Genomic DNA, 21,838 nt, shown 5'->3' with positions numbered 1-21,838 from the left:
GCCTTAACACTCTTTATCCTCCGTGGGTTGAGATCTTGTCATGATTACGACACTCTGTCTAGCTCTGACTTGCCACAAAGCTGTTCAAGTCGACTTGGATTATCTGTCTTGGCCTGGGCGGGGACCAGTCAAAGTGCTCGAGGTGGCTTTCTGATGGGGATCAAATCCTTGAGCTCACAATGTGGGCATAATATTTGAAACCGGTCCTTCAGCGAGGATTCTGTGTCCTTCTCCCGCACCCTGCTAATGGAGATCTGTTTTCCCCATTAACGTACCTAGCGAGTCTAAGGGGTTGATTGCAAAGATTGTGTTGATACTGGCCCGGTGCGGTGTTAACCACATCCTGGAACTTGACTGTTATTGATGTAAGCAAGCATTCATTCCAAGGGTGCCAAGAAAAGAGACCACTCAGGTGCTCGCATTTCGGCCAAATCGTAGGTTCCTCCGCAGCGCAACTTGCCAAGAATGTAGGTCTAGTCAGTCAAGCTGCATCCAAAAAATCCAGCTCCACTTTCTCTAAGTAAACCCTAAGATTCAGCCGAGGCGTAAAAATGGATGGATGTCAACATAGATGATAACCACTATGATGCATATGAAAGAGTGTATTCAATTATAGGGGATGTTGGTGTCGCCGGCGATGCATGCTGTCAACCTTGAACTCTGAAAATGAGAAAATGAGAAACTGAGAGGCGGAATCAAGCTTGGGAGAAGGGAAGGTTTAGCCGCGAAGGCTGCATGCCACCTTGCACGTCATGGTTATGAACCCTGAATGACACCTCACCAGCTCACCCACCATTAACTCAATGACCATATTTACATGGTTTAGACCCTCACCAAAAGCGCAATTCGATCCACCATGAAGCTCGATCCTGCTGTCATCAAGCTCCTCGATCTCGATCCCGAAACCACTTCAGTTTCCTCATCTGGAGGCGGGGGTTGTAGCTCAGCGTCGACATCGAAGATAACCTCGAAGCTTAGTGACGGGACGGAGAGATGCTTCTTCATGAAGACGGGGAGGGGTAAGGATGCTGAAGTCATGTTCGAAGGTATATATGGCCTAAAATGCACATAAAGAGACTGGCGTTACTAAACCATTTACCACAGGCGAACATGTCTCCCTCAACGCCCTCCATGACGCCGTACCCTCGCTATGCCCGCAGCCCTTTGGCTACGGCCATTTCTCCTCCCAGCCGTCGACTTTCTTTCTTGTCACCGACTTCCTAAACCTCACATCCCGCTACATCTCAAAGTCCTCCGGACCGTCCTTGGCCTCGAAACTTGCTACACTCCATACCACACCAGCGCCAATACCAGAGGGGTATGATATACCAATGTTTGGCTTTCCGGTGACTACGTGCTGTGGGGATACGCCTCAGGAAAATGACTACAACAGCTCCTGGGCAGATTTTTATGCAAACCACAGGTTGCGATTTATTGTCCGGCGCGCGGAAAAGTTGAATGGCAAAGACGAGGAATTGAACAATCTTGTAGAGACAACGGCATCAAAGGTTGTGCCACGTCTTATTGGCGACGGTCATCTTAATAATGGAAATGGGGTGACACCAGTGGTAGTTCACGGTGATCTGTGGAGCGGAAATGCTAGCGTAGGCGTCATTGGCACAAAAGGTGGAAATGCAGAAGAAGTTGTGTATGATCCGAGCTCTTGCTATGCACACAGCGAGTTTGAATTGGGGATTATGAAGATGTTTGGAGGGTTTGGGGGCGGCTTTCTAAAAGAATACCACCAGCTTTGTCCAAAGACGGACCCTGTGGAAGAGTATGAGGATCGCGTGAAATTGTATGAGTTGTGAGTCATTCCTCTCATACAATGTCTCCAAAGTCTAATACCTTACAGATACCACCATCTAAACCATTATGCATTGTTTGGGGGAGGGTATAGGTCAGGCTCCGTCGGCATCATGAAGAGCTTAATTAGAAAGTACGGCGGGGCCTGATCTGTTTTGTTTAAAATAATTGTGTGCAGCTAGAAGAACAACCCACCGCATACCACATCTTCAACCCTACATTATCCACGCAATACGCAAGCAGGGCGTTGCATAACGCACCTGAGAGGATGAGTGGAGGGACAAATTTAGGTCTGTAGAAGTAGGCTTGCAGCCATTGCATTGCAAGGAGCTTTGGAGGTGCCTGGTCGATTGTTGAAAGCAAGCATATGTAGCTATAGGAGAAGGTTATGCCTATGGGATTAATAGATGAGTTAGATAAAAGCTTATTTATTAACTAGTTATAGTTATATTAAAATTTTTGTTAAAATTTAGTCATCTTATATAATTTTAGTAAGGAAAAAAAATACCTAAGGAACGCTGAAATATGCTCTAATTTTTGCATATAATAGATCCTGCCCGCACATCACCCCTCATCCTCACGACAATTGCATCCAGCTACATCCTATTTCTATCATAGCATCAACGAAACCTGCACGGAAACATAGCCGACGCTGTAGATGTTTCCTCCTAAATCATATGGTACAACCAATTCCCACTGGAATCCCGCCCGCACTAACGGCAAGAATTGCGCAATGACAAGCCCATTTGTCAAACGTGTTTGGATGCCGCACACACGAAGAGTCTCAAGAGTTGCCCTGCCAAAAGTCTAATTCCACTGATGGCTTTAATGAGGCCTTCTCGGTAACTAACCCCTGTTTCGCTTGCCTTTCAGATCTGAGTTCCTAACCAGACAGAAGACTTCGTCGAACTTTTAGACTCTGTTTGGTTGGTGGGAATTCACTCTCCACTATACCAGACTCAGTTTGGGCAAAGCGTTCGAGTTTGCGGTACTAGATCTACCTGCATTTCTGGCTGACGACGCCTCATCTGGAGATCTAAATAGCGCTTATGAAAGATTCCCCCTCCAATTCGAAGACGTTGATGCCAGATAGGGTGGCACTTATGAACAGCTTACCGAAAACCTCATAGCTCGTGCAGGCTGGTACTGAACGCGATCTACCATATGCAGCCGGAGAAACATCTTTGACGACTGCCTAACAGTTCCTAGTTACCCCTAGAGCGACAGAATAAATCAGCAACGCTTGTCTCTCTTCTGCAAGGTACAATCCGGGGTACAGAGGAGCTGCTTCTTAGTGGCCATCCAGAAGAATGGCCAACGGCTTTTACAATCTTAACCATTCTGATGTTAGTGCGCTTGAATGTTCAAATCGCAACAGACTTCTGCCCTGGCTTTATATCGGCTGAAAGAGTGCGTTATGGAGCAATAGAAAAGCTGACTAGATTATACCTTCATTGCTGCTGAAACATGCATCCATTGACGGAGAAAGCACTCGACTAGCAATATTTGGCATTAATGGGGATGGGTTCTATTGCCAGGGATCATTATCACGATATGTGGGCAGCAAATCGTATGTATTGCATCACAGTTGCTTTGCTTGGAAGCTGACAGATGACCAAATAAGATGAAGACGAGGTCGTCCCTAATGCACCAACCTTTCTCCTCTCGACCGCTTTGTCTTGGGCTGGCCGTAGAAGCTAACTATAAATATTCTCTCGTCGAGATCATGCACCTTCTCACATATCGAGAACATGAACAAGCTAGAGTCTAACTCTCGGCCTCCTTGCTAGCATCAGTGAGTGTTAGGATGCAAATTTCTGTCCTAAATTATACCCGCCATGTTCTAGGTTAGGTGACAAGATGCAGAAGACGTTTTTGGAGATTCCCAATTGCAAGAATGAAAGCGAATCTTAGCCGGAGGTACCCCTAAAATCATTCGTGATGTTGGCCTCGAAATGCTGTCAACCCTTCCCAATAGTCATGAAGGCTTGGTGTTATTATGAAAGGATTGTGAGTTATCATGAGCCCTTGTGCTGGTTCCGAGAATTTGTCGGGTTCCAGATAGGTATATCTTATTCATTTGTATGCGGTAAGACATTGGAAAGCGTCGTGCTAGTTGATAATCTTGGATACGCCAAGCATCAAAGGTCTTGACTAGCCGAAGATTCGGATGAGGCGCATCTAGACGCATATCCTAGGTACATGGCAATTTTATTCGGAGGCTCAAGTTAGGCGGCTGAGGCATGCATTGTGTTGGAGTCAATCTTACGTTCGAGAACATTGCTTTTGTCGCGGTTGATTACGAGGTTGAGACTGGAAAGGTTTCAGATGCGTTTTCGCGGTATCGTCAACCTCGCTTGTCACCATCGCCTCGTGCCTTCAATTTCACTATCAAAACGAATCCTCGAACTTTGGGCGTTTTTTGCTATCACAAAGCAAATGGCTTTGCCGCCCATTCGGCGTCAATAGTCTTGAAAGTATTTCATTGGTCCCTCAGTGCTGTGTTCAATCCAGTACCCCAATGATGCATCTAACTATGTGACTACACTTGCATTTGTCTTCCACGACAACAAGCCATGTCTCGGTTCGACCCGTCTACCCAGCGATAAGGCCCAGGAAGATCTCCCGGTCGAGCCGCTTCCATCGCACACCCGCGTCGCAGCAGTCGGACATGGAGAACCCCTGGGTATCAGAAAGTGTTTCAGGATTTCCTACACAATTCCACCCCCTTCACACCACCAGCATCAAAAGCTCGTGATGCGCTCCCATCCTGAGGACTCCAGACCTGTCTTGCAACTGCGTCTGCATTGCTCGAGCTCGGCTCTTGTCCCCGACCCTTATCGATCTAGCTTGTTACCATTCATCCCAAATTCGGGAACCTGCATCGAATCCTACCTAGATCTACGCAACCCTTGGAACGAGATCGCGAACGCTACCCTGGTCTACTTCTGGTGAGTGAAATGTGGACTACGAACCGAGCCCCTTCGAGACCCCAGCGAACCGGCTCCATTCATTCAATTGCATCCCTGCATCCAGCCAGCCGCCCGAATTCTATGAGTTCGCCGCAACTGCAGCGACGATCTGCAGGTTACGAGTCTGATCAATCCAGCGATACTGCTGCCGAAGACGACCTTGTCACTCAAAACGCGAGCTTCCCCCAAGTGCCATCGAACAATATGCCGGCTATGTGGCAGTCCTCGCCGAACCGGGCATCGACTATCCCAAGACTCGCTCAGAAGTTTGGCAATGCGAATGTACAGGTAACGGAGATTCAACAACCACCACGTCTTCGAACAGGACATCGGCAACAACACGACCCGGCAAGCAATTCGCCCGATGATGATACAACCTCCCGAGGCTCAACCCTGGCAGATGAAGAACAAGATTTCGATCTTCCTGAGAAAACGCCCACATATCGCCCAAGGAAGATGGATCCCCTTCATGAAGAACCTTCCGAGCACGCTGAACCGCCGCATATTGCCGGTCCCCTGGAAAAACAGTTGGCAGCTCTCATGAAAACTTTAGTATTCATGGAACGCGAGAACCCAACTGTGGCAGTCACACCAGAGGAATACAAAGAGCTAAAAGGCCAGGTCAAAGCACTCGAAGAAGAGAAGAAGACATGGCACAAACGACATGAAGCCCTATTCGCTCTCCGTGACGAGGACGTGGACAACAACATCAAGATCAGAGGCATGCTTGCCAAAGCGCGGCGAGAACTAGAAGGAATGACGAAACTCCGCGACGATGACCTCGTGAATCTGCAAGCTGTGCGGTCCAAGCTAGCAGAAGCGACTCGCAAACTTGATCGCTCGCAATTATCGAACGGACGCACTAGCCCCGCCCGAGGCCGCCCAGGGAGCATGCTCCTAGAGCGCAGAGACACGACAGATCTCTTCGCAGTTGCAAAAGCCGCCGCACTTGAGCAAAGAGCCATGGAACTCGAACGACGAAACTCCAGTCTGCTATCTCAGCTCGAGTCTCTCAAAGGCGGCGCCAGCATCGACGACATAAACCGCATGACGGCACACAAGGCCTGGAAAGACACGGTCTCAGATCTAGAAGCCAAGCTAAAAGCTAAAGACGCTGAGCTCGCGCGTCTTCGTACCAGTGGTGGATCCGCAACGGGGTCAGCAGATTGGCATCGTATGGAGTCCATTCACGAGGAACATGCGAGTTACAGGGAGAAGGTCGGCGGTAGGATGCAGCAGCTTCGGTCAGAAAAGGAGATGTTGCAGCGGGAGCTGCATCGCAAGGAAGAAGAGAATCATGCGTTAGAAGCGAAGGTGCAGAATCTGCAGAGGAGAGTCAGTTTAATGTAATGGAAAGATGTGAAGCAGCGAGGAAGTAGATGAGTCTTAGTAGGAAGAAGAGTTGGGAGAGGTTGAGGGAGATTGAGTAGTTACGTGGAGTGATGGTGAGATTAGTAGAGATCTGATCGGATCTGGAGTTCGGGTATATATATTGAGGGGTTTGATATCCCATTTGCATACTTCATTAGAATATCATAGGAGCGTGAAGGGCTTCTTCCTTACTTGCAAGTCCGTCCCGTCCACATAATTCTTGTGAGTTATTTGCTGGTCCCGGCGATTGGTAGCGTGAGGATGGTTAGGCGGCCGTGTTAAGTTGCGGCCATACATTCCTCTACAAATTAAGTGCAAAGGAGACATAAATACCGACAAAAAATATTTTAAGACAAAAGGAATGTCTAGACAAGCCAATAGTCTATCTTGTTTCAGGATAAATATGCTGAAAGAACCCACTATATGCCACTCGCACTCTCAAGCTCTATGCACCGTAATTACTGGAAAATTATAGAGAAGGAGTTGGGGAGTAATACCACGGAATAAATCCCAAAGTAGTGGGGGAGAATGGAAAGAATAGAGGACTAAACCAAAAGGGCTATGAAATGATCTTGAGTGCTAGGAGAGGGGTAAGACTTTTGTGATGTCCCATCGCCTCTTCATGCATCTTCCTTCGTGGATGACGTAGGATCGACTCAGCCGTCGAGGGTCTGAGTTTGACCCTCTTCATTCCCTCTTGGTATGTGTAGTCGGGAAACATCCTCTGGATTCCTAACAAGTCGAAGACTTGAATAGGTGCACCGAATAAGCTTACCAAACGTGCTCCTCGGTCAAGCATGACCTTTACCCAGCGAGTTAAGAAAGGGCGCGTGGCGTCGAGAAGATCTTTCTTCGGTTGGCTTGCTCTCTATTGCTCATGACGGGCTTGTTGGTGGGAATTTCCCCTCTCGGATGATCTTATTGAACGTTTGCCAGTCCCTGATCTTGAATCCTCACCCATCAATTGTGATATCCATGTCCTGAAGAATTCGATCTTTACTATTGGCATTCCAAATGGGGACAATATGATCTAGTAGCAAAGCTTTGGAGAGACTGTTGAAATTCTTTCGCAGTACAAGATCTGATGGGCGATAAAATGACGCACTTCAGCATAACCATCATCTTCCGGAACTTTCTGGATCCTGCGCTCCCTCGTATTATAAATTATGTCCATGTTTAAGAGATGTGCTTAGGGTCCGCTTCAGAGTTCCCTTCGGCCAGAAGGCTGAGTAGGTGCTTTCTTAATTCAGGGACGCGAGCCATCCTAAGAGTGAAATCCGGGTCCTTGAAGCGTAGCTGATCAAGCCAAGTCAGGCAATTTGATGCTGAAGCTGAGGAGACTCCCAGCATTTGCATACTTTTTTGTCTGCTAGGCTTAGAGGTGGAAAAAAGCACATTGAGGTTCCTTGTTGAGATACTTCCGGTATTCTTTAAAAATATCAGGATCCTCGCCAGTGAATCCCCACTTGGCCCTGTCTATAAGTGTTTTAATCTGTAGGAATAGGTGTTCCAAGGGGGTGTTGATCCTTCCCTTGATTTCATTGACTCCGCCTACAAGATGTGGCTTGTCAAGTCAGTTCCTGGAAGAGTCCGAGGACTAAAATATGAGTTAGATCGGCCTTGCTCATAACTAACATTTTGCTTTCGCCGCGTCAGTTTCCTAATCCCCGATATTCTAATCAGTATCTTCCCTTGATATTATGCGGTCCCACGCAGCGACAACCATTTCTCACCAGCTTGCTCACGAGAGATTTTTATCACCCCTGCCTGGTTTTAGTCGAGGATACCAAATCACATAAAGTTGGCAAGATATTGATAAGAATAATAGATTGCGCATTACCGGTAAGCCCATGAAAGAGAGGCCATTCTTCAATAACGCAAATTGATGAATTTTATAAGGAACCAAATTGAAGATATCTTTTTGCGGTCCTCTCTCAATTCTGAGTTGTGAAGATCAAACTGAAGGATTCCATTGGTAGTGCCTTTGCCAGGTATCGATCCAAGAGGCCACCTGAGGTCATGCTTGAATCGGTCATAAGAGAGCAGAGCGCATAAGCTACTTTTGGGTCGCCGTACGTGTTAAAAGATCGTCCAGCATATCTTCTATGGTTGCTGCCCTGGGCTGTGAATCTTCCGTTTTCTTCCCTTTCCGCCATATGAATCACTTATAAATCACCTTTTGAAATTCATCCTCATCTTCCAATACTTCTCCGTCCTCGTCTTCCAGCTCGGTATCTTCTTACATCTACAAGTTGCAATAAAACTAGCGACGAATATATCCTTCGAACAGTCCTTTTTGTTTTTCTTCGCTCAATATATTGGGCCCGAAGTCGCTACTGTTCTTCGTGATGGATTAATGTGACATAAGAAGTGGTAGCTTAATCTGCAGCTGGTATGCCGACCAAATCTGGACACCCAAAAAGCGCATCGAGAATAGCACTGTTGCTAATTCTTGGTTTTCCAGATAGGGCATAGAACATAGGCCTTGCACGAGGAACATCCTTCCTAGACTGGGAGCGCTGAACAGCTCGACAACGTCTTCTCTTTGCCATTCTTGATTTTCCAGACATGAGAACGGTGTCATATATGGTGGGAGTCCTCGCCTTCACTACGGGAATATCCGCATAGAACTAGTGATGGCCACGAGGAGTCTCATCGCTATGGCCGAACGTATCCATATCGTGATACTTTCGTTTTAGGTGCTAGCTTTCCCTATGAGTTCTCTAGAACCGATAACTCATAGGTATCGTGATGTGCCATGCCAACCCTCAGAGTTAATAGGAAGCAGAGTATGTACCTAGGGTAGAGACTTGCTTGGTCATTTCGAGCGAAGATTGAATTTGTCTAGGGACTTGTCTAGCTTGGTCAAGAAAGCTTAATCAGCACTTTATCCTCTCGAAAACTCTGATTCATGCGAAGTAGAATATGAAAGCAGGGATTTGGGGGCACGAAAATGTAAGTTTGTTTGCTTGTTTTAGTGATTGGATAGTACAGTCAACCAATCAATCAAAACTTCGTGCTGGTGGAGGATGATTCCATGCGCTGCACTTACCGTTGCGATGAATTAGTACCCCGTCGGCGTCGAATTCTCGAATCTAGTGAAATAGACCACGGCCTTCAAGAGGGAGATTAGGACTTAATCAGATAAAGATTGTCAGGTCTCTTCATGAAGGGTAAAGGTAATAGTGGGGTGGACCAGCAAGGTAGAGAAGGGCAAGAGTGAAGAAACGAAGAGAAAAACTTCGGCAAGGGGCTCGGAGAAAGTCACCGCGCTATGGAAGTAAAGCCAGGCAGGTGAGTAAGAAGCAGTGAGTAGGACAGAGGGCATCGGAAGCTGAAAGAATACTTTGAACTATCAACCGAAGTGAACGAGACATTATCCCCTTTCTCCCGCTAAAGTCTCGAAGGTATTTTCCGGGCCTGTCTTACCGCTCAATCCTTTATCCTAATCTCCATTAAAACCCACCATTTGGTGCTTTACAGTTCTACCAGAGCATCGCGACCAGCCGCTTTTATATTCATCCTACTATCGTGTCCAAGAATCGGATATAGAGAACCACCTCAACGGTTGAGAACTAGGTGTTGGCTTTCCCTGACACTGAAGAGAATGGTAAAAACCAAGGTTGTTTTGTAACCACGTTCGATCATATAGGAAATAAATTATTCTATCGGATCCCGTGTCTTCGCTGTAATTGCGCTGAGCAAGGTTGGAAGCACCGCACATTGAATCCTAACCGAACGAAAGCACCAACCTTGGATAGTTAGTGTAACCACCAAGGTACCTACTCCTATAGTGACTATGATAATAAATGTTAAACAAATATCATTCAAAAAAGTACCGCGAACTAGCTGTTGCTAGTGACTTGCATTTTTGACTTGCCGGGGGTTCTAACGGACTCAATTGAGGCCGCCCTATCCTATCAAGCTCTTCTTTGTTGGAATTCGCAGACAAGAAACATCTGAAACTTGAGCTAATGACCAGAAACGGGTTCGTGATAGGGAATATCTCATCCAACACAAAACGAAATGAATGGAGCTGAGTTGTTCACACGCAATCCTCATCCTCTCAACGAGAACCTCCTGGAAAGCTTCACTCCTCAATGTCGGAAACATTAACACCTTCAGAGTCCTTGGTTCTTCCCTTTTTGAAGATACTCAGGCAAATTCTCCAATGCTGAAATGGCTCAGTTTCTAAATTGCTGTCACAAAAAGGACTCTGCCCGACGATTTCATGGCCGTCTCGACGTCGGCATTGTTTCGAAGCTGTAGGAGATACTCGGCAGGTGCCGAGTGTTCCTACTCATAAATACACTGGGTAGCGCTGGGATCGGCACCCTTTCATGCCTTCCCCAAGGCGTCGGGTATGTGAGCAAATCACCGAAAATACACCGAACGAGCTAAACGAGGAAGTTAGAATCACTCCATTTCTTCCTCGCCCCCCTCTTGCAGCCTGAAGACATCGCCGACCCTTTCTACCAAGCGCGTGTAAAGAGTAGCAGCTCAGTGAACACGATGATTTGGTTTTGGGTTTGGCCGAAACGGGCCTCTGGATGGCTGAGAGCGTATTATTTGCAATTATTAGGAGTCTTTCTGCTTGGATTCGTCTTCATCTTGCGATTCTCCTCACGGCGTCCGCATATAGAAGGTCTGTGGCGGATCCTTTGTCTCGTGAATCAAGCCGTGGGTCGGGTACGGTAGTGATTGGTTGTATAACATCCGGAAAGTCATCAATGTCATCCGCCGAAATGGTGGTACTGTGCTTAGTCCGGACCCAGGCACTGTCCGTCGGCGAGTAAGTGCTCTCCAGATGTTGGATTCCAGACTTCTCCAAATCGGACATCCACTTCGGGTATGTGTGCATGCTGCTTGAAAATGCAGGAGTAAAACGCGTGATATCCCACACCGTCTTTGTCGGATCGAGAAAGTCGTTCGTATCGCCCAAGGTCATCGTACTTGCGCGATTGTTGAATTGTGAAAGCTCCACAAGCTTGTTCAGAACCGCGAGCTCCAGCTTCAGCTTGATACTGTATGTGACTCCCTTTACTGTTTGCTGGAGGACATGTTGGTTGAGAAACTCGAGCGTTAGGAGCCCAATGTCTAGGATGATAATAATAACGTTGATCGAGAAGAGTTGCCACATGAGTCGATGCGAATTCTTGCGTTCGGATACGCGAATGATGTCGAGGGCTTTCCAAATGTATAAACCACTGAGAAAGAATTCCTGGAGACAGAACCCAATCATCTGAATCCGTTCAATGTAGTTGTAGGCCGCGCCAAATTTCGCCGTGTGGGCGCCAAAGTGAGAACCGTAGACAACCACTGCAGTTTGCTCTAGTCAGCACATTGCATTTTCCAAGGCGAGCTCAGGTCCGCATACCAGAGGTAGTGACATGAAATAAGAGACCGTCAATAATGATCATCCACTTCACACCTCCTAGGAGCTTTCGGTGACCCCTTCCAAACACAAGCCATAACCGACTGTATAGAACGACAGATTGACCAGTGACCATAAGACTCCATCCTGCCGTGTCGATTGCGATTCCGAGGGCTAGTGGGGCGAGCTCATAATATTCTATCATGTAGCCGAGGACGTAGGGAATGATGCCAAAGCTGGCGCACACCAGAGACCAGAAATAGAGTCCTCGGTAGGCGTGAAACGTCGTGAAGACTAGAAGTTCAAGTTCGAGTGCATTGTAAAGTGCGAGGGCCGAACAGACGGTCACGCTCAGAGTATTCGAATTCCACGTGCCGCTGAAGTGGTTCGCTGGGCTATTCATTGCAGCGGTCAACACTTAAACTCGCATCCCGGTCTGTTAGTTAGAGTGACATCCAATTCAGTTTGAATCTCCGGCGTTTTGTGAACATGGCACCGCCCTCGAGGATAAATGGGGTCTGCAAGGAACGGAGAAAGGAGTAATTGATCAAGGAAAGAAGAGACCTGAGTTCTGGAGGGTGGAGCCGAGGGCCAGACCAGGCGCCTGGTCAGGAGATGGATTTGATCAACTTAAGGTGCTTGTCACCCTAGTCTGACGGACCCGAGTCCACGGGAGAGACGGCAGGAGTCTGGAGGGAGGGAAATGCAAATGGGGGAGGGGAATGCGCTATAAATCTCAAAGAGTGCTAGCATCATCAGCGCTGCGGGGTGGCCCATGGCAGCGCCATCCGCAGGATACGAAGTCTGTTCTCGCACAGATCACAAACAAGGACAGCTGCCAAAGAAGATGCACGGGACGCCGTACCCGGAGTGGATGCCAGCACAGTCCTGATTAGCCCACCCGCCTCAGGCGTCCCTTGCCATGACCGCGTCTGTGCCTGGACATGGATTTAGGTCGGCCAACGGTTTGCAGGTGGTTGGTGAAGCGTGAGACGCGTCGCATGATGCTCGAGCCTTGGAAAATAGGAAACGGGTCCAATGAAGCCATTTTAACGCTGAAGCAGGAAATTCAGTTACACGGACGACTTTTCCGTTGATAAGGAAATTTTCCAACATCCAACGGACGTGGGAACAGATGGATAAGGTCAAGACGTTGGCAGGATGTGCCTGGTGCAAGAGTGGGGAAGTCGGTGCCAACACCAACAATACCTCTTGTTAGCATCACCACCCCCTTCACCGCCAATATTATGCTCTCGCGTTGCACGGTTGCGTGGCACAGCATTGAGAAACTTTTCAGCTGCCCGACGTGGCCCTTTGAACATATCAGACTTCGTCAACCGAATCGCGACTCCTTCAGAAGGTTTCATTCACATTTCACAATTCCATCAGCGTCGGAATTTACCACCTATTCCTTTGTCCAGGAAGACCTCTTCGTCGTCCCCTCCTCGCAAGGCTCGCCTATTGGTACGATGATGTCTCACTACTCTTCTCCCTGGTCTCTGGCAAACCAGCCGCTATGATTCCGTCCTATGACACCATCGTGTGGCTTGTGTAACAGCTCGTTCTCAATCGCTACATAAACAGTTTTAAACCGATATGATCCGTCTCGGGCTGTGCATTGTCAACGTACTGACAAACGTGGGATAGACGACCCTACTGTTCGGATCAGCCCGGATGAGGAGCGCATCTTTGATCTGGAGTTCATAACTCTCAATGCTTAACTCAAAGGAATCGACACAAATATCTGTGGATTACTTATACGTTTAGGTTCCTTGACTTGACTTTCTCGGCCGCAAAGTACAATGTCTATTGCATTTGGAGAGCCTCGCTGAATCCCTTCCCTCAAAGGACCGGAGTTCGTAGCCGCAAATCGAAGCTCTGATCATCATTGTCCAAACTGCTCGCCCGACTTCTAGAGTTGCGCAAGGCAGACGGACCAATAGTTATCTCCTTGGCCTTCACCGTAGTTACCAAGACTATGGGAATCCGATTTCGAATACGATGAGGAGTCGCTACCATGCAGTACGCGTCCGGTCGCGAGGGAGACTAGGTTCAGGCGCGCGGTATCGACCCGTATTGCGTCTGTAGCAGGCCGGGTTGTGTCCTCACTGATCTGGCGGTTTCCGTAGATCTTGATCACTCTGCCAAGTCTGACGGGCTCGGTAGGTGAGGAGATGAACCCCGATGTGGGTTCATATGTGAAGATGCAAAGCGTAAGACAACTTTCATTATATCCGTCCGTCTTCCGGTCGCGAATCTCAGTGTCAGACAGAGTTGCAGGGATGGTTGTTGGAATAAGCCCTCGAACGAATCGTCCGATATGGCGTCAGCTTGGATATTCACAAACCAGATCCGCATAAACGAATCACACCGCTAGTGAAGCTTGAGAATCGATCTTCTACTACAGGCTCAACCACCACCTATCACCAGCCACAAAGTCGGCCTCAAGGCTTTGACAGAATAGCTAAGTCTCTATCCTCGCTAATAGTATCATAACCTTCAGAGCGCTCTCATTTATTTTGTCACTCCACCCCAAGCAGCCCAAATCCATCGTAAACTGAAAAGGGCCTAGGCGCTGTCGTGAAGGACAAGGACGATTTCTTCCTAGCACGGGTCTTCAGCTGCTCTCATGCTCTACTAACTACGTTGGGGACATCGTTCAACTCGGCAATAATGCCACCCATCGCCTCCATTGAGGAACAAGCAATGTCTCGGAATGACCTCCGGAAATGCCTCTCAAAACCTCACTATAGCGGCCATTTTCCGTCAATATAGGAGCAATGATATGAGATCTCTCAGTAATAAATGATACATCCATTTCTCTACTACGCGAGAGCAACGATAGGTTTGGAATTGTTCCGAGCGTTAGATGAGTTTCTTCACGCAGCACATGGATCTTGAGATCTGATCCCCGCTGTCCATCTCCCCCTTTCCTGAAGACTTTCCTGTAACGCTATGATTTTGGGGCTTGTGCAATCTTCAAACAACCCATCCTCTCTCCATAATTTCGGGCAACAATTATTCTCTAAATTGCCACTCCATCTTTTTATAATCTCGTATGAACCATATGCCTCATTTTAACAGTACTCGCACCTTCTAGATAGTGTCAATGTCGCAACGAACACCGGTTAGTTATCCCTAACCAAACTGAACAACCACTCATAGGTTTCAGCACCGAGAATTTTCAAGAGTAGCCAACAAACACGTTAGATGTAGTCGCAATCGCAATCGAAGTTGGGTATCGCTAAATGGACCGTGTAGTCGCATATGGAATGAGAAACATGTCGGGAAGGGAATTACAGAAGGATTGAAGAAGGCGGGACTCCAGCACGAAGAAATATGGGTGACATCGAAGCTGTGGAATGATGAGTAAGCGCATGACCTGTAGATGCAAGACTGGGTCGAAGGTGGAAGGTGGATACTAACTTAAAGCAGCCACGTTATTAATCGCGTTGAAGCTGGCCTCAACCTAACTATCTCCGATCTCAACCTTCCCCCCTTAACCTCTACCTCATGAACTGGCCTGTTGGTAAACGGCCCTCGGAGAAGACCTATCACTATGACTTTCTCCAAATTTGGCTTGTCATGGCCGCTCTACCGAAAACAGATCGTGTTCGGAATATCAGTGCCTCGAATTTCTCTCCCATGCAAATAGAACATTTTAAACAACACATCAATATAAAGCATACAGTCCATCAGATTCGATTACATTCTTCTCTCTCCCAGGATAAATGGGCGAAGTGGCACAACGCTTATGGGATTGAGTTCATCACGAACAGTCCTCTTGGTAATATGAACCCGACGTACAATAACAAAGGGCAACGAGAACGAACTTATCACTGTTGTTAAAGAATCGGGTCGTTGAGGACATTACAGAGAGGGGATGTACGGCTGCGGTGCTAGCTTGGGCAATGAGTCGGGCACGAGTGTGATCCCCAAGAGCAAGTATGAGGAATAAATTGCGGAAAATGTTTTGTTTGAAGTTCTACTGTATGTTGAAGAAAGATGACTTTGCTCGAATTAGCAAACTAAGCAAGAAGCAGACGAGATTTCATAATTCGAGCAAAGGATGGGGTGTGCATTCGACGGCTTGGATGATACGTAGCTGGATTCAAGACCCTTTATAAGTTAAAGTACCGGTCGCCCCCTGTACCCGCTTCTGTGTTTAATTTCTATCACAGCTTACTCTTCCTCCCTCTCCTCTCATACTCACCCCTTCTTTCTGCCGCCCTCCTCATCTCCCAATCATCTCCCGCCAGCCTCGCGCCCCTGCCCCACTCGCTCATACTCGTCTCCGCTTTCAAGCTAACTGAGTCTCCCAACATACTCTTATTCACCTTCGGTCCACACGAGTTTCCCATAGTGCCCGTCACTATTTTGGAATCAGCCAATGACGACTTGTTTTTGTTTTCGTTCTGTCGGTAGGGGTCTGCAGGAGCGGAGAAGTCTGGCATTGAGTCTAACGGTATGGAGTCATATTTTTCGGAGTGGAGGGAGGTGGGATCACCAAGTTGGGTCGGGTTGCGGCCAGTTTCTATGGCGGACATGGTTTTAAGGTTGCCGAAGGTGCCCCGGACGGTCTGCGAGTGTGGTGCCATATCTTAGATGATCAAATATTCCGTTCCCTTTAAAATGCTTAAATATGAGTAGTGAAATGCTCGTGGATGAAGGAAGAAGTTGGGATACTTAGTTCTCCATTAGAATAAATCGAGGTACGAGGTTTTTATACCCATACTTCCAAGGCACTTTCTCGGTTCTAGCACATCACCAACCGAGACTTAAGTCTTCTAGGGTGAGTAACATTAGAATTAGCGTCCATTTAACAGGTGTCTTGGCGATTTGGACACTGGATGACGTCCTTCATCACTTTAAGTCAAGTCACGAAGGTAGCCGGAATGTCCCCCACAGCCAGCGTTTCCAACAGGAAGTAGTACAATTGATACTTTTGCTCTACCTACAATTACGTGAGGCAAACAAACGTAACTACATTTTTAACTGTTACAATTTAATTAATAAGGCTTAAAAGTAAGCAGTATATAATTAAGGTAGACTATTTTAAGGTTGCAGTCTCTAACGCGCGTGAGGGCTAGGGGAATGTGTTTGTGCCACTATTTATGTGTTAGTGTAGCCTTAGAGCTTGCCCTGTACTACAACAACCTTTTAGACAGCCTTATTATAGCAAAAGATAATAGTTCCTTGTATAGGGAACCTCTAGATTAGTAGCTCTAGGTTAGTTAGCGCGACTATCCTGTACTCTTTAAGATAGCACTTGATTTCCTATGTATACCTTTTACAAGCTGCGACTGCGAGAGCAACTGTAAGAGAGCCTTTAGCAGGGGGAAAAGGACAGTTACTTATAACTGTAATTATCTCTTAGGCTTTATAATTAAAGCTTTGCAACTCTAGAAGAACTAGCTATGTTATAAGGTTGTTTTTAGTAAATTAAATAACCTTACATGCTATATTAAGAGTAAGGGGGACCCTACTACTCTAAAAGCTTTAACAGTTATGTTGTAACTTTTAGTAAAAAGTTAAGAAGTATAAGTAGCTTTAATTAAACTGTAACTTAATTGTATTAACCCCTGCTGTCAGGTGAAGCAAACAAAAGTATATGATAAGTGAGACGTAACTTGTCTAGAAAGCCTGAGTCGAATCGTACTACTTCCTGATGGAAACGCTGCCCACAGCTATATGCCAATGAGAAGTGTACATGTGATAGTAATAAGGCTTTCATACAAATGCGGCGGGATGATGCCGGTAGCCTTGTGTCGGTTGCCCTCTTCCAAGGAATAGGCGTCCGCCACAGTAGTCCGCTCCACGGGCCGATCCATGATATCAAATCATGGGTCGCGGCAGAAGCCCATCGCCAAGACAAATGTCGGGTAATGACAGGAGGTGCGTAATTCTAAATGCTAATACTCAGCTCAGTGACTAGCTGCTGCTTCCACGAGCCAAGCGACTCGCAGCAAATAATGCTCCCTTGTACATTACAACAAGGAGGGATCTTTCAGACGTAAACTGAAACATACAAGGCTAGGTCAGGGAGGAGGCGCTCTGTATCATGAAAGCAGAGTAGTCAAATGTCCCGAATGGGAGAGAATTAGGTGCTACGATTTTAGACCCCTTCTCGCCCAAGTTCAGGAGGGAGTGGCATTGCCTTACAGTGGTCCCCATTGTACAAGCCAATTCTTTAGACATACGTTCGGCCTTGATATACGCTACTATAACCTTCTATGGGCTCGCTTAGGTAATGAAAAGCCACCCGTGTCAGCTTTGCGTCCCTGATCAGCCGTAAGTCATGGGGTTGACCACCTGAAGAACCGCGGCGATGGCGCCTTTGTATCCACCATCCATAACACCCGCGCGTATGAATGCTCGACAGATTTAAATTCCGTGCTACAAAAGCCAAGTTTGCATGGACTTCTCCACCGTGGTGATAGAGGACATAGCTGCCCAGTTCACAAAAATAGATAGAATAGAGTGGAGAGTGCTGGAAGTGAGACATGTGGAAGACATGAAAGATGGAGGTTTCAAGGTGATTATTGATAAGGGTACACTAGATTCCATGATTTCGGGAAGTATGCAGGATCCTCCGGAGGTTGTAAAGAAGAATAATAGAAGCTGCATAGATGAGGTAAGGGACTATCGGGAGAAGTGTGTAAACCCTTTGTTGAACTCTTATGAAATAGGTTATCCGAGTTTTGAAGCCTGGTGTCTTCATTTATATCACATATATATAACCGCACTTCATAAAGCCAACGTTAGTAAGGGATAGAATCTAGGATTTAGCGGTTGTGGATATCATTAAGGATGCCGGAGAGTTTGAATGCTTTGGTTTTATCTTGGCAAAGAAATATGCCAGTAGCAAGATTCTCAAGCAAGCTTTCATATGCTATACTGTACCCCCGAGCGGACCAGGATCCGATAGCAGATCCTTGTTAAGCCGCTAGGTTCCGTCCCTGTATGCAACAAAAAAAAATCGGCAGTGTCGCTTGTACGAATCTCAAATTCACGTGTATTCAACTAGGACAACTCGAGTAGCACATATATGAACTAAGTCTAGGAAGAGGTGATTTAAGTACTGAGAACTAGTGTCCGCCTCTATGATAACGCATTTTGTAACGCAGCCCCTAAATCTAGGGCGTGGCTGCCCCGCGACTACTAAATCCAGGACGCAGTTGGACGGCAACCACCAAACTTAGGACGTAGTGCGGGACCCTTTCAGGCAGTGTTCAGGCTTTAATGCCGCCTCCTAAGCGGTCATATTTAGACTCCCTAGTTAGGCAGGATATGCAGCAACGAAATCGCACCCAACAATGATTTATCATGCAAGATATTAGGAAGAGCATTTATAAGGGGAGCACTCTACTAGCCTTACTAACAGGATTGCTTAGAGGCATAACAGGTGAGTACTGCGCAATGTATTCTAAGCTATGGCTAATTTATTAGGGCATGAGTCGCTCTTAGGTGGGAAGGCCCTCCACCATTGTATATCCACTAGAAATTGTTATGCTGAATATGATTGAGGACGACAATTTACTTGGTTAACTCCAATCTCACCATTTAATCGACCTCGAAATCTCGCCCGGAGCACCAAGCGAAACAGACACCAAGGTTTCTATGTCCATCAACGCACTATACGGTGAAGATTGTAACTTCATGCACGATCTTCAGCGTTGGAGGGTGCACGTCACCAAGTGACTGACGTTTTCCAGACCAGCAGAAAACCTATCGCTAAAATGCCTAATATGGAAAGGTGCACTTCCCCTGATACACGAATTTCTGGTCCCTGGCCTGTTATAGCTAGCGCAAATTACATCTAGCGTGCTAGCCTCATCTCGGTTTATTCAACCGCGAAGAATAAGCTTTTATTACAAGCTTAGGGGGAGTTTAAAATGAGGACCTCCCCCGAGACGCCTCCAAGCCTCTTCAACGGTGCCTCGCTTTTGCTTTCCATTTTCATCACACTCTTTTGCAAGTTACTCTATCATTTCTTAATTAATACACGGTCTTTTCAGAGCAAGCCTTCAATATACCACTATGTATCAATCAATCGCCCTCCTCTCCATCCTAGCTAAAATTGCATTTGCGGAGCAAACCCTCGAATTCTTCTTCCCGGGTGGCTATGATGGTGTTGCGCCCGTTGCCTCTATCGTAACCGCCAACCCCACGACTACCGTTCTCGACCTCAGCTGCCCCACAGGCGTCTCCTCCGAAGATTGCGGTTGGGGCACCGGCATCCGATACTCCATCGTCTCAACAACCATATATGAGGCTACTGTATCTGTCGAGTCAGCGTCCGCTGTGGAATTCACCTGCGATCACAACACCAAGAAAGAGGAAATGACCTGTAATGTCTCTATGGACGGTACGGCGACCAGCTCAGTACTTTCAAGCACCGAGCTTGGGTTCATTGCTGCGACAGTTACTGCAGGTGGAGAGTTGTTGGGTGCAACAGGAGCTGCTTCGCAGAGCCAGAGCCAGGCTACGAGCAGTGGGTTGAAAACTAAAGCGAGCGCGAGTGCAGCGACCGCTCCTGCGGCTTCGGTTTCGGGAGCGAGCGCTACGGCTTCTGGAGCGAGCGCTACGGCTTCTGGAGCGAGCGCTACGGCTTCTGGAGTGCCTCCAGCGCAAACAACGGCCGCGGCGGTTAGGTTTGGCGTTGAAGGTTCTGCGTTGCTTGCTTTGGTCGGTGCTGCGGCTTTGAACGCTTGGTAGGACGGATGTAGGACGGATGCGAGATGGAGTGGGCAGGGGGTGGGAAAATAAAGGAGAGGTTAAGAAGTGGTGGATTCATAGCCATGTATTCAAGATACCCCTCTGCATTCCTGGCCAGACAATCAATATTGCGTGGAATCTCCATGTCTAGAAGAGCCTTAGTTCACGTCAACCCTACAACTGCAACCAACAACTTAAGCCACCTTTAAAGATATCTAAAATCTCTTCCCTCTCTCATAATTAACGAAGCGCCTCGGCATCAACCTCCTCTCAACCCTCAAGTATTCGCCCTCCAGGCTCCCCAAACTCCCCAACAGTGACAAACAGCCCCCAACACGACACAAACATGAAAAAACTGATGACTACTCCCCACAACATCAAACCTCCCACTACCCCTTCTCTCTGGCCACCTCGTAGCAAAAAAAGCCACACCAATCCCATACCAAAGCCCCTCAGCCAACCACCACTTCACCCCTCGATAGTAATACGCATCATACCACCCATATAATACAACGCCATTAATCACCGGCGCAAACCCCGATAATGCGGTAAGAATAAACGCGGTGGTACGATGAGGCCGATAGCGGGGACCCTGGAGGCGCGGGTGCAGGACTAGGAGACACGACAATGTTATGAGCGCGGTGATCATGGTCCAATAGAATTTTTGGTAGAACGGGTGGTTGTAGAATCCGACATAGATTCCGGAGATGAAGCTTGCGAGAATGAGAGCTAAGATTCCAGTGTAATCGAGAAGGAGACAGGATCCTGATATGAATGCGGAGTGGTTCATTAGTGTGTGGTATGTTGTTGATAGGGTTAGGGTGAAGAGCGCGGCCATTGGGGAGAGGGTCAGCATGAATCGATCTATCCAAGTCGTGTCGTGATAGATTCTTGAAATTTGGATTTGGAGTGTTGGAAGCACTAGTGCGAGGATGAGCGCCGGTAGGAAATGTGTGTAGATATTGATAGTCTCATTGTGGAGGTAGCTGAGCGAGAGCAGACAAGACTGGTAGCTATTCGATACAGGACGATATCCAGTTTGGATGTGCGGATTGTCTTGGTACCACTTGGGGAGCTCTGGAAAAGTACATAGACGTGGTGTAGTCCCGTCAAGTTCTTCGGCGGATCTGCGATCTTGCTTGCCTGCCTTGCGGAACAGGAGGTGCGGGTTCCGAAACACTAGGCCGAGCGAGGCCATTGTATGCCAAATAGGATATTTGCGTGAGATCGAGGAATTCAAAAAGACCATCAAAGTCGTCCGGAATAATGCGCTGAACACGGAAAAAATACAAAGACATCAAAGCGACCAAGGAAAGCAATATGAGGAATGAGATTCGCTCGAGAAAAGAGTTCTGTGGTTGTGATGGAGAGATCGGACGATTGATAAGAATTTGAGGCAGACATGCCACGGAATGTTCGGCATTGCGGAATGATGTTAATGGGCGGTTTATAATTCACGTGTAAATGAGTCTCGCGTCGGCAATATGGAAAACCAAAAGGCTTAGTAGTAATTTAGCAGGTCGCCCCAGACTATACAACTGACCTAGTGAGATCTTTTTTTTGGATGTATCCTAACCACGGCCACGCTTGTTGTTTG

The 21,838-nt window shown here is 47.3% G+C and overlaps 9 protein-coding genes across 9 annotated transcripts; 6 read left to right on the top strand and 3 right to left on the bottom strand.

Annotated features, from left to right (window-relative positions):
- The first annotated feature begins 782 nt into the window (after nucleotides 1-782).
- BDR25DRAFT_277321 (Ketosamine-3-kinase) lies at nucleotides 783-2,092 on the top strand. Its single transcript, XM_033687609.1, has 3 exons — nucleotides 783-1,046; nucleotides 1,105-1,807; nucleotides 1,856-2,092. The coding sequence occupies exons 1-3, from the start codon at nucleotides 857-859 to the stop codon at nucleotides 1,953-1,955; spliced, it is 993 nt and encodes a 330-aa protein (XP_033553118.1). The 5' UTR covers nucleotides 783-856; the 3' UTR covers nucleotides 1,956-2,092.
- A 372-nt stretch (nucleotides 2,093-2,464) lies between these two features.
- On the top strand, nucleotides 2,465-3,720 carry BDR25DRAFT_390901 (uncharacterized protein; the record flags this gene model as incomplete). The annotated part of the gene is made up of 10 exons (XM_033698120.1): nucleotides 2,465-2,561; nucleotides 2,587-2,648; nucleotides 2,723-2,884; nucleotides 2,918-2,949; nucleotides 2,977-3,014; nucleotides 3,068-3,216; nucleotides 3,249-3,376; nucleotides 3,442-3,496; nucleotides 3,571-3,601; nucleotides 3,659-3,720. 10 exons carry the CDS (start codon nucleotides 2,465-2,467, stop codon nucleotides 3,718-3,720), a joined length of 816 nt encoding a protein of 271 aa, XP_033553117.1.
- A 1,130-nt stretch (nucleotides 3,721-4,850) lies between these two features.
- On the top strand, nucleotides 4,851-6,128 carry BDR25DRAFT_252183 (uncharacterized protein; the record flags this gene model as incomplete). The annotated part of the gene is made up of 1 exon (XM_033686162.1): nucleotides 4,851-6,128. The coding sequence occupies exon 1, from the start codon at nucleotides 4,860-4,862 to the stop codon at nucleotides 6,126-6,128; it is 1,269 nt and encodes a 422-aa protein (XP_033553116.1). The 5' UTR covers nucleotides 4,851-4,859.
- Nucleotides 6,129-10,755: 4,627 nt separating this feature from the next.
- BDR25DRAFT_209990 (uncharacterized protein) lies at nucleotides 10,756-11,926 on the bottom strand (the record flags this gene model as incomplete). Its single annotated transcript, XM_033684626.1, has 2 exons — nucleotides 10,756-11,468; nucleotides 11,527-11,926. The coding sequence occupies 2 exons, from the start codon at nucleotides 11,924-11,926 to the stop codon at nucleotides 10,756-10,758; spliced, it is 1,113 nt and encodes a 370-aa protein (XP_033553115.1).
- Nucleotides 11,927-14,818: 2,892 nt separating this feature from the next.
- BDR25DRAFT_375124 (uncharacterized protein) lies at nucleotides 14,819-15,586 on the top strand. The gene is made up of 3 exons (XM_033697365.1): nucleotides 14,819-14,892; nucleotides 14,959-15,513; nucleotides 15,567-15,586. The coding sequence occupies exon 2, from the start codon at nucleotides 15,037-15,039 to the stop codon at nucleotides 15,370-15,372; it is 336 nt and encodes a 111-aa protein (XP_033553114.1). The 5' UTR covers nucleotides 14,819-14,892; nucleotides 14,959-15,036; the 3' UTR covers nucleotides 15,373-15,513; nucleotides 15,567-15,586.
- A 112-nt stretch (nucleotides 15,587-15,698) lies between these two features.
- BDR25DRAFT_375123 (uncharacterized protein) lies at nucleotides 15,699-16,121 on the bottom strand (the record flags this gene model as incomplete). The annotated part of the gene is made up of 1 exon (XM_033697364.1): nucleotides 15,699-16,121. The coding sequence occupies one exon, from the start codon at nucleotides 16,119-16,121 to the stop codon at nucleotides 15,699-15,701; it is 423 nt and encodes a 140-aa protein (XP_033553113.1).
- A 1,799-nt stretch (nucleotides 16,122-17,920) lies between these two features.
- BDR25DRAFT_210900 (uncharacterized protein) lies at nucleotides 17,921-18,263 on the top strand (the record flags this gene model as incomplete). Its single annotated transcript, XM_033684669.1, has 2 exons — nucleotides 17,921-18,157; nucleotides 18,213-18,263. Coding segments are annotated over 2 exons (288 nt in total), but the record flags the coding sequence as incomplete, so codon positions are not given.
- Nucleotides 18,264-19,386: 1,123 nt separating this feature from the next.
- Nucleotides 19,387-20,441, top strand: BDR25DRAFT_300354 (uncharacterized protein). Its single transcript, XM_033689354.1, has one exon. The coding sequence runs from the start codon at nucleotides 19,564-19,566 to the stop codon at nucleotides 20,239-20,241; it is 678 nt and encodes a 225-aa protein (XP_033553111.1). The 5' UTR covers nucleotides 19,387-19,563; the 3' UTR covers nucleotides 20,242-20,441.
- Nucleotides 20,416-21,539, bottom strand: BDR25DRAFT_321791 (uncharacterized protein; the record flags this gene model as incomplete). Its single annotated transcript, XM_033691990.1, has 3 exons — nucleotides 20,416-20,444; nucleotides 20,635-21,357; nucleotides 21,422-21,539. 3 exons carry the CDS (start codon nucleotides 21,537-21,539, stop codon nucleotides 20,416-20,418), a joined length of 870 nt encoding a protein of 289 aa, XP_033553110.1.
- Between the last annotated feature and the right edge of the window lie 299 nt (nucleotides 21,540-21,838).

This window comes from Lindgomyces ingoldianus (assembly GCF_010093535.1).
Source record: "Lindgomyces ingoldianus strain ATCC 200398 unplaced genomic scaffold BDR25scaffold_3, whole genome shotgun sequence".
NCBI classification, from domain to species: Eukaryota; Fungi; Ascomycota; class Dothideomycetes; order Pleosporales; family Lindgomycetaceae; genus Lindgomyces; species Lindgomyces ingoldianus.
This window is presented reverse-complemented; position numbering and strand designations above follow the sequence as displayed.

Coding starts and splice junctions, on each gene's coding strand:
- BDR25DRAFT_300354 (XM_033689354.1), top strand. CDS start 19,564: ATGTATCAATCAATCGCCCTCCTCTCCATCCTAGCTAAAATTGCATTT.
- BDR25DRAFT_375124 (XM_033697365.1), top strand. CDS start 15,037: ATGAACTGGCCTGTTGGTAAACGGCCCTCGGAGAAGACCTATCACTAT.
- BDR25DRAFT_277321 (XM_033687609.1), top strand. CDS start 857: ATGAAGCTCGATCCTGCTGTCATCAAGCTCCTCGATCTCGATCCCGAA. Junction 1,047..1,104: donor TGCTGAAGTCATGTTCGAAG/GTATATATGGCC, acceptor CATTTACCACAG/GCGAACATGTCTCCCTCAAC. Junction 1,808..1,855: donor CGCGTGAAATTGTATGAGTT/GTGAGTCATTCC, acceptor AATACCTTACAG/ATACCACCATCTAAACCATT.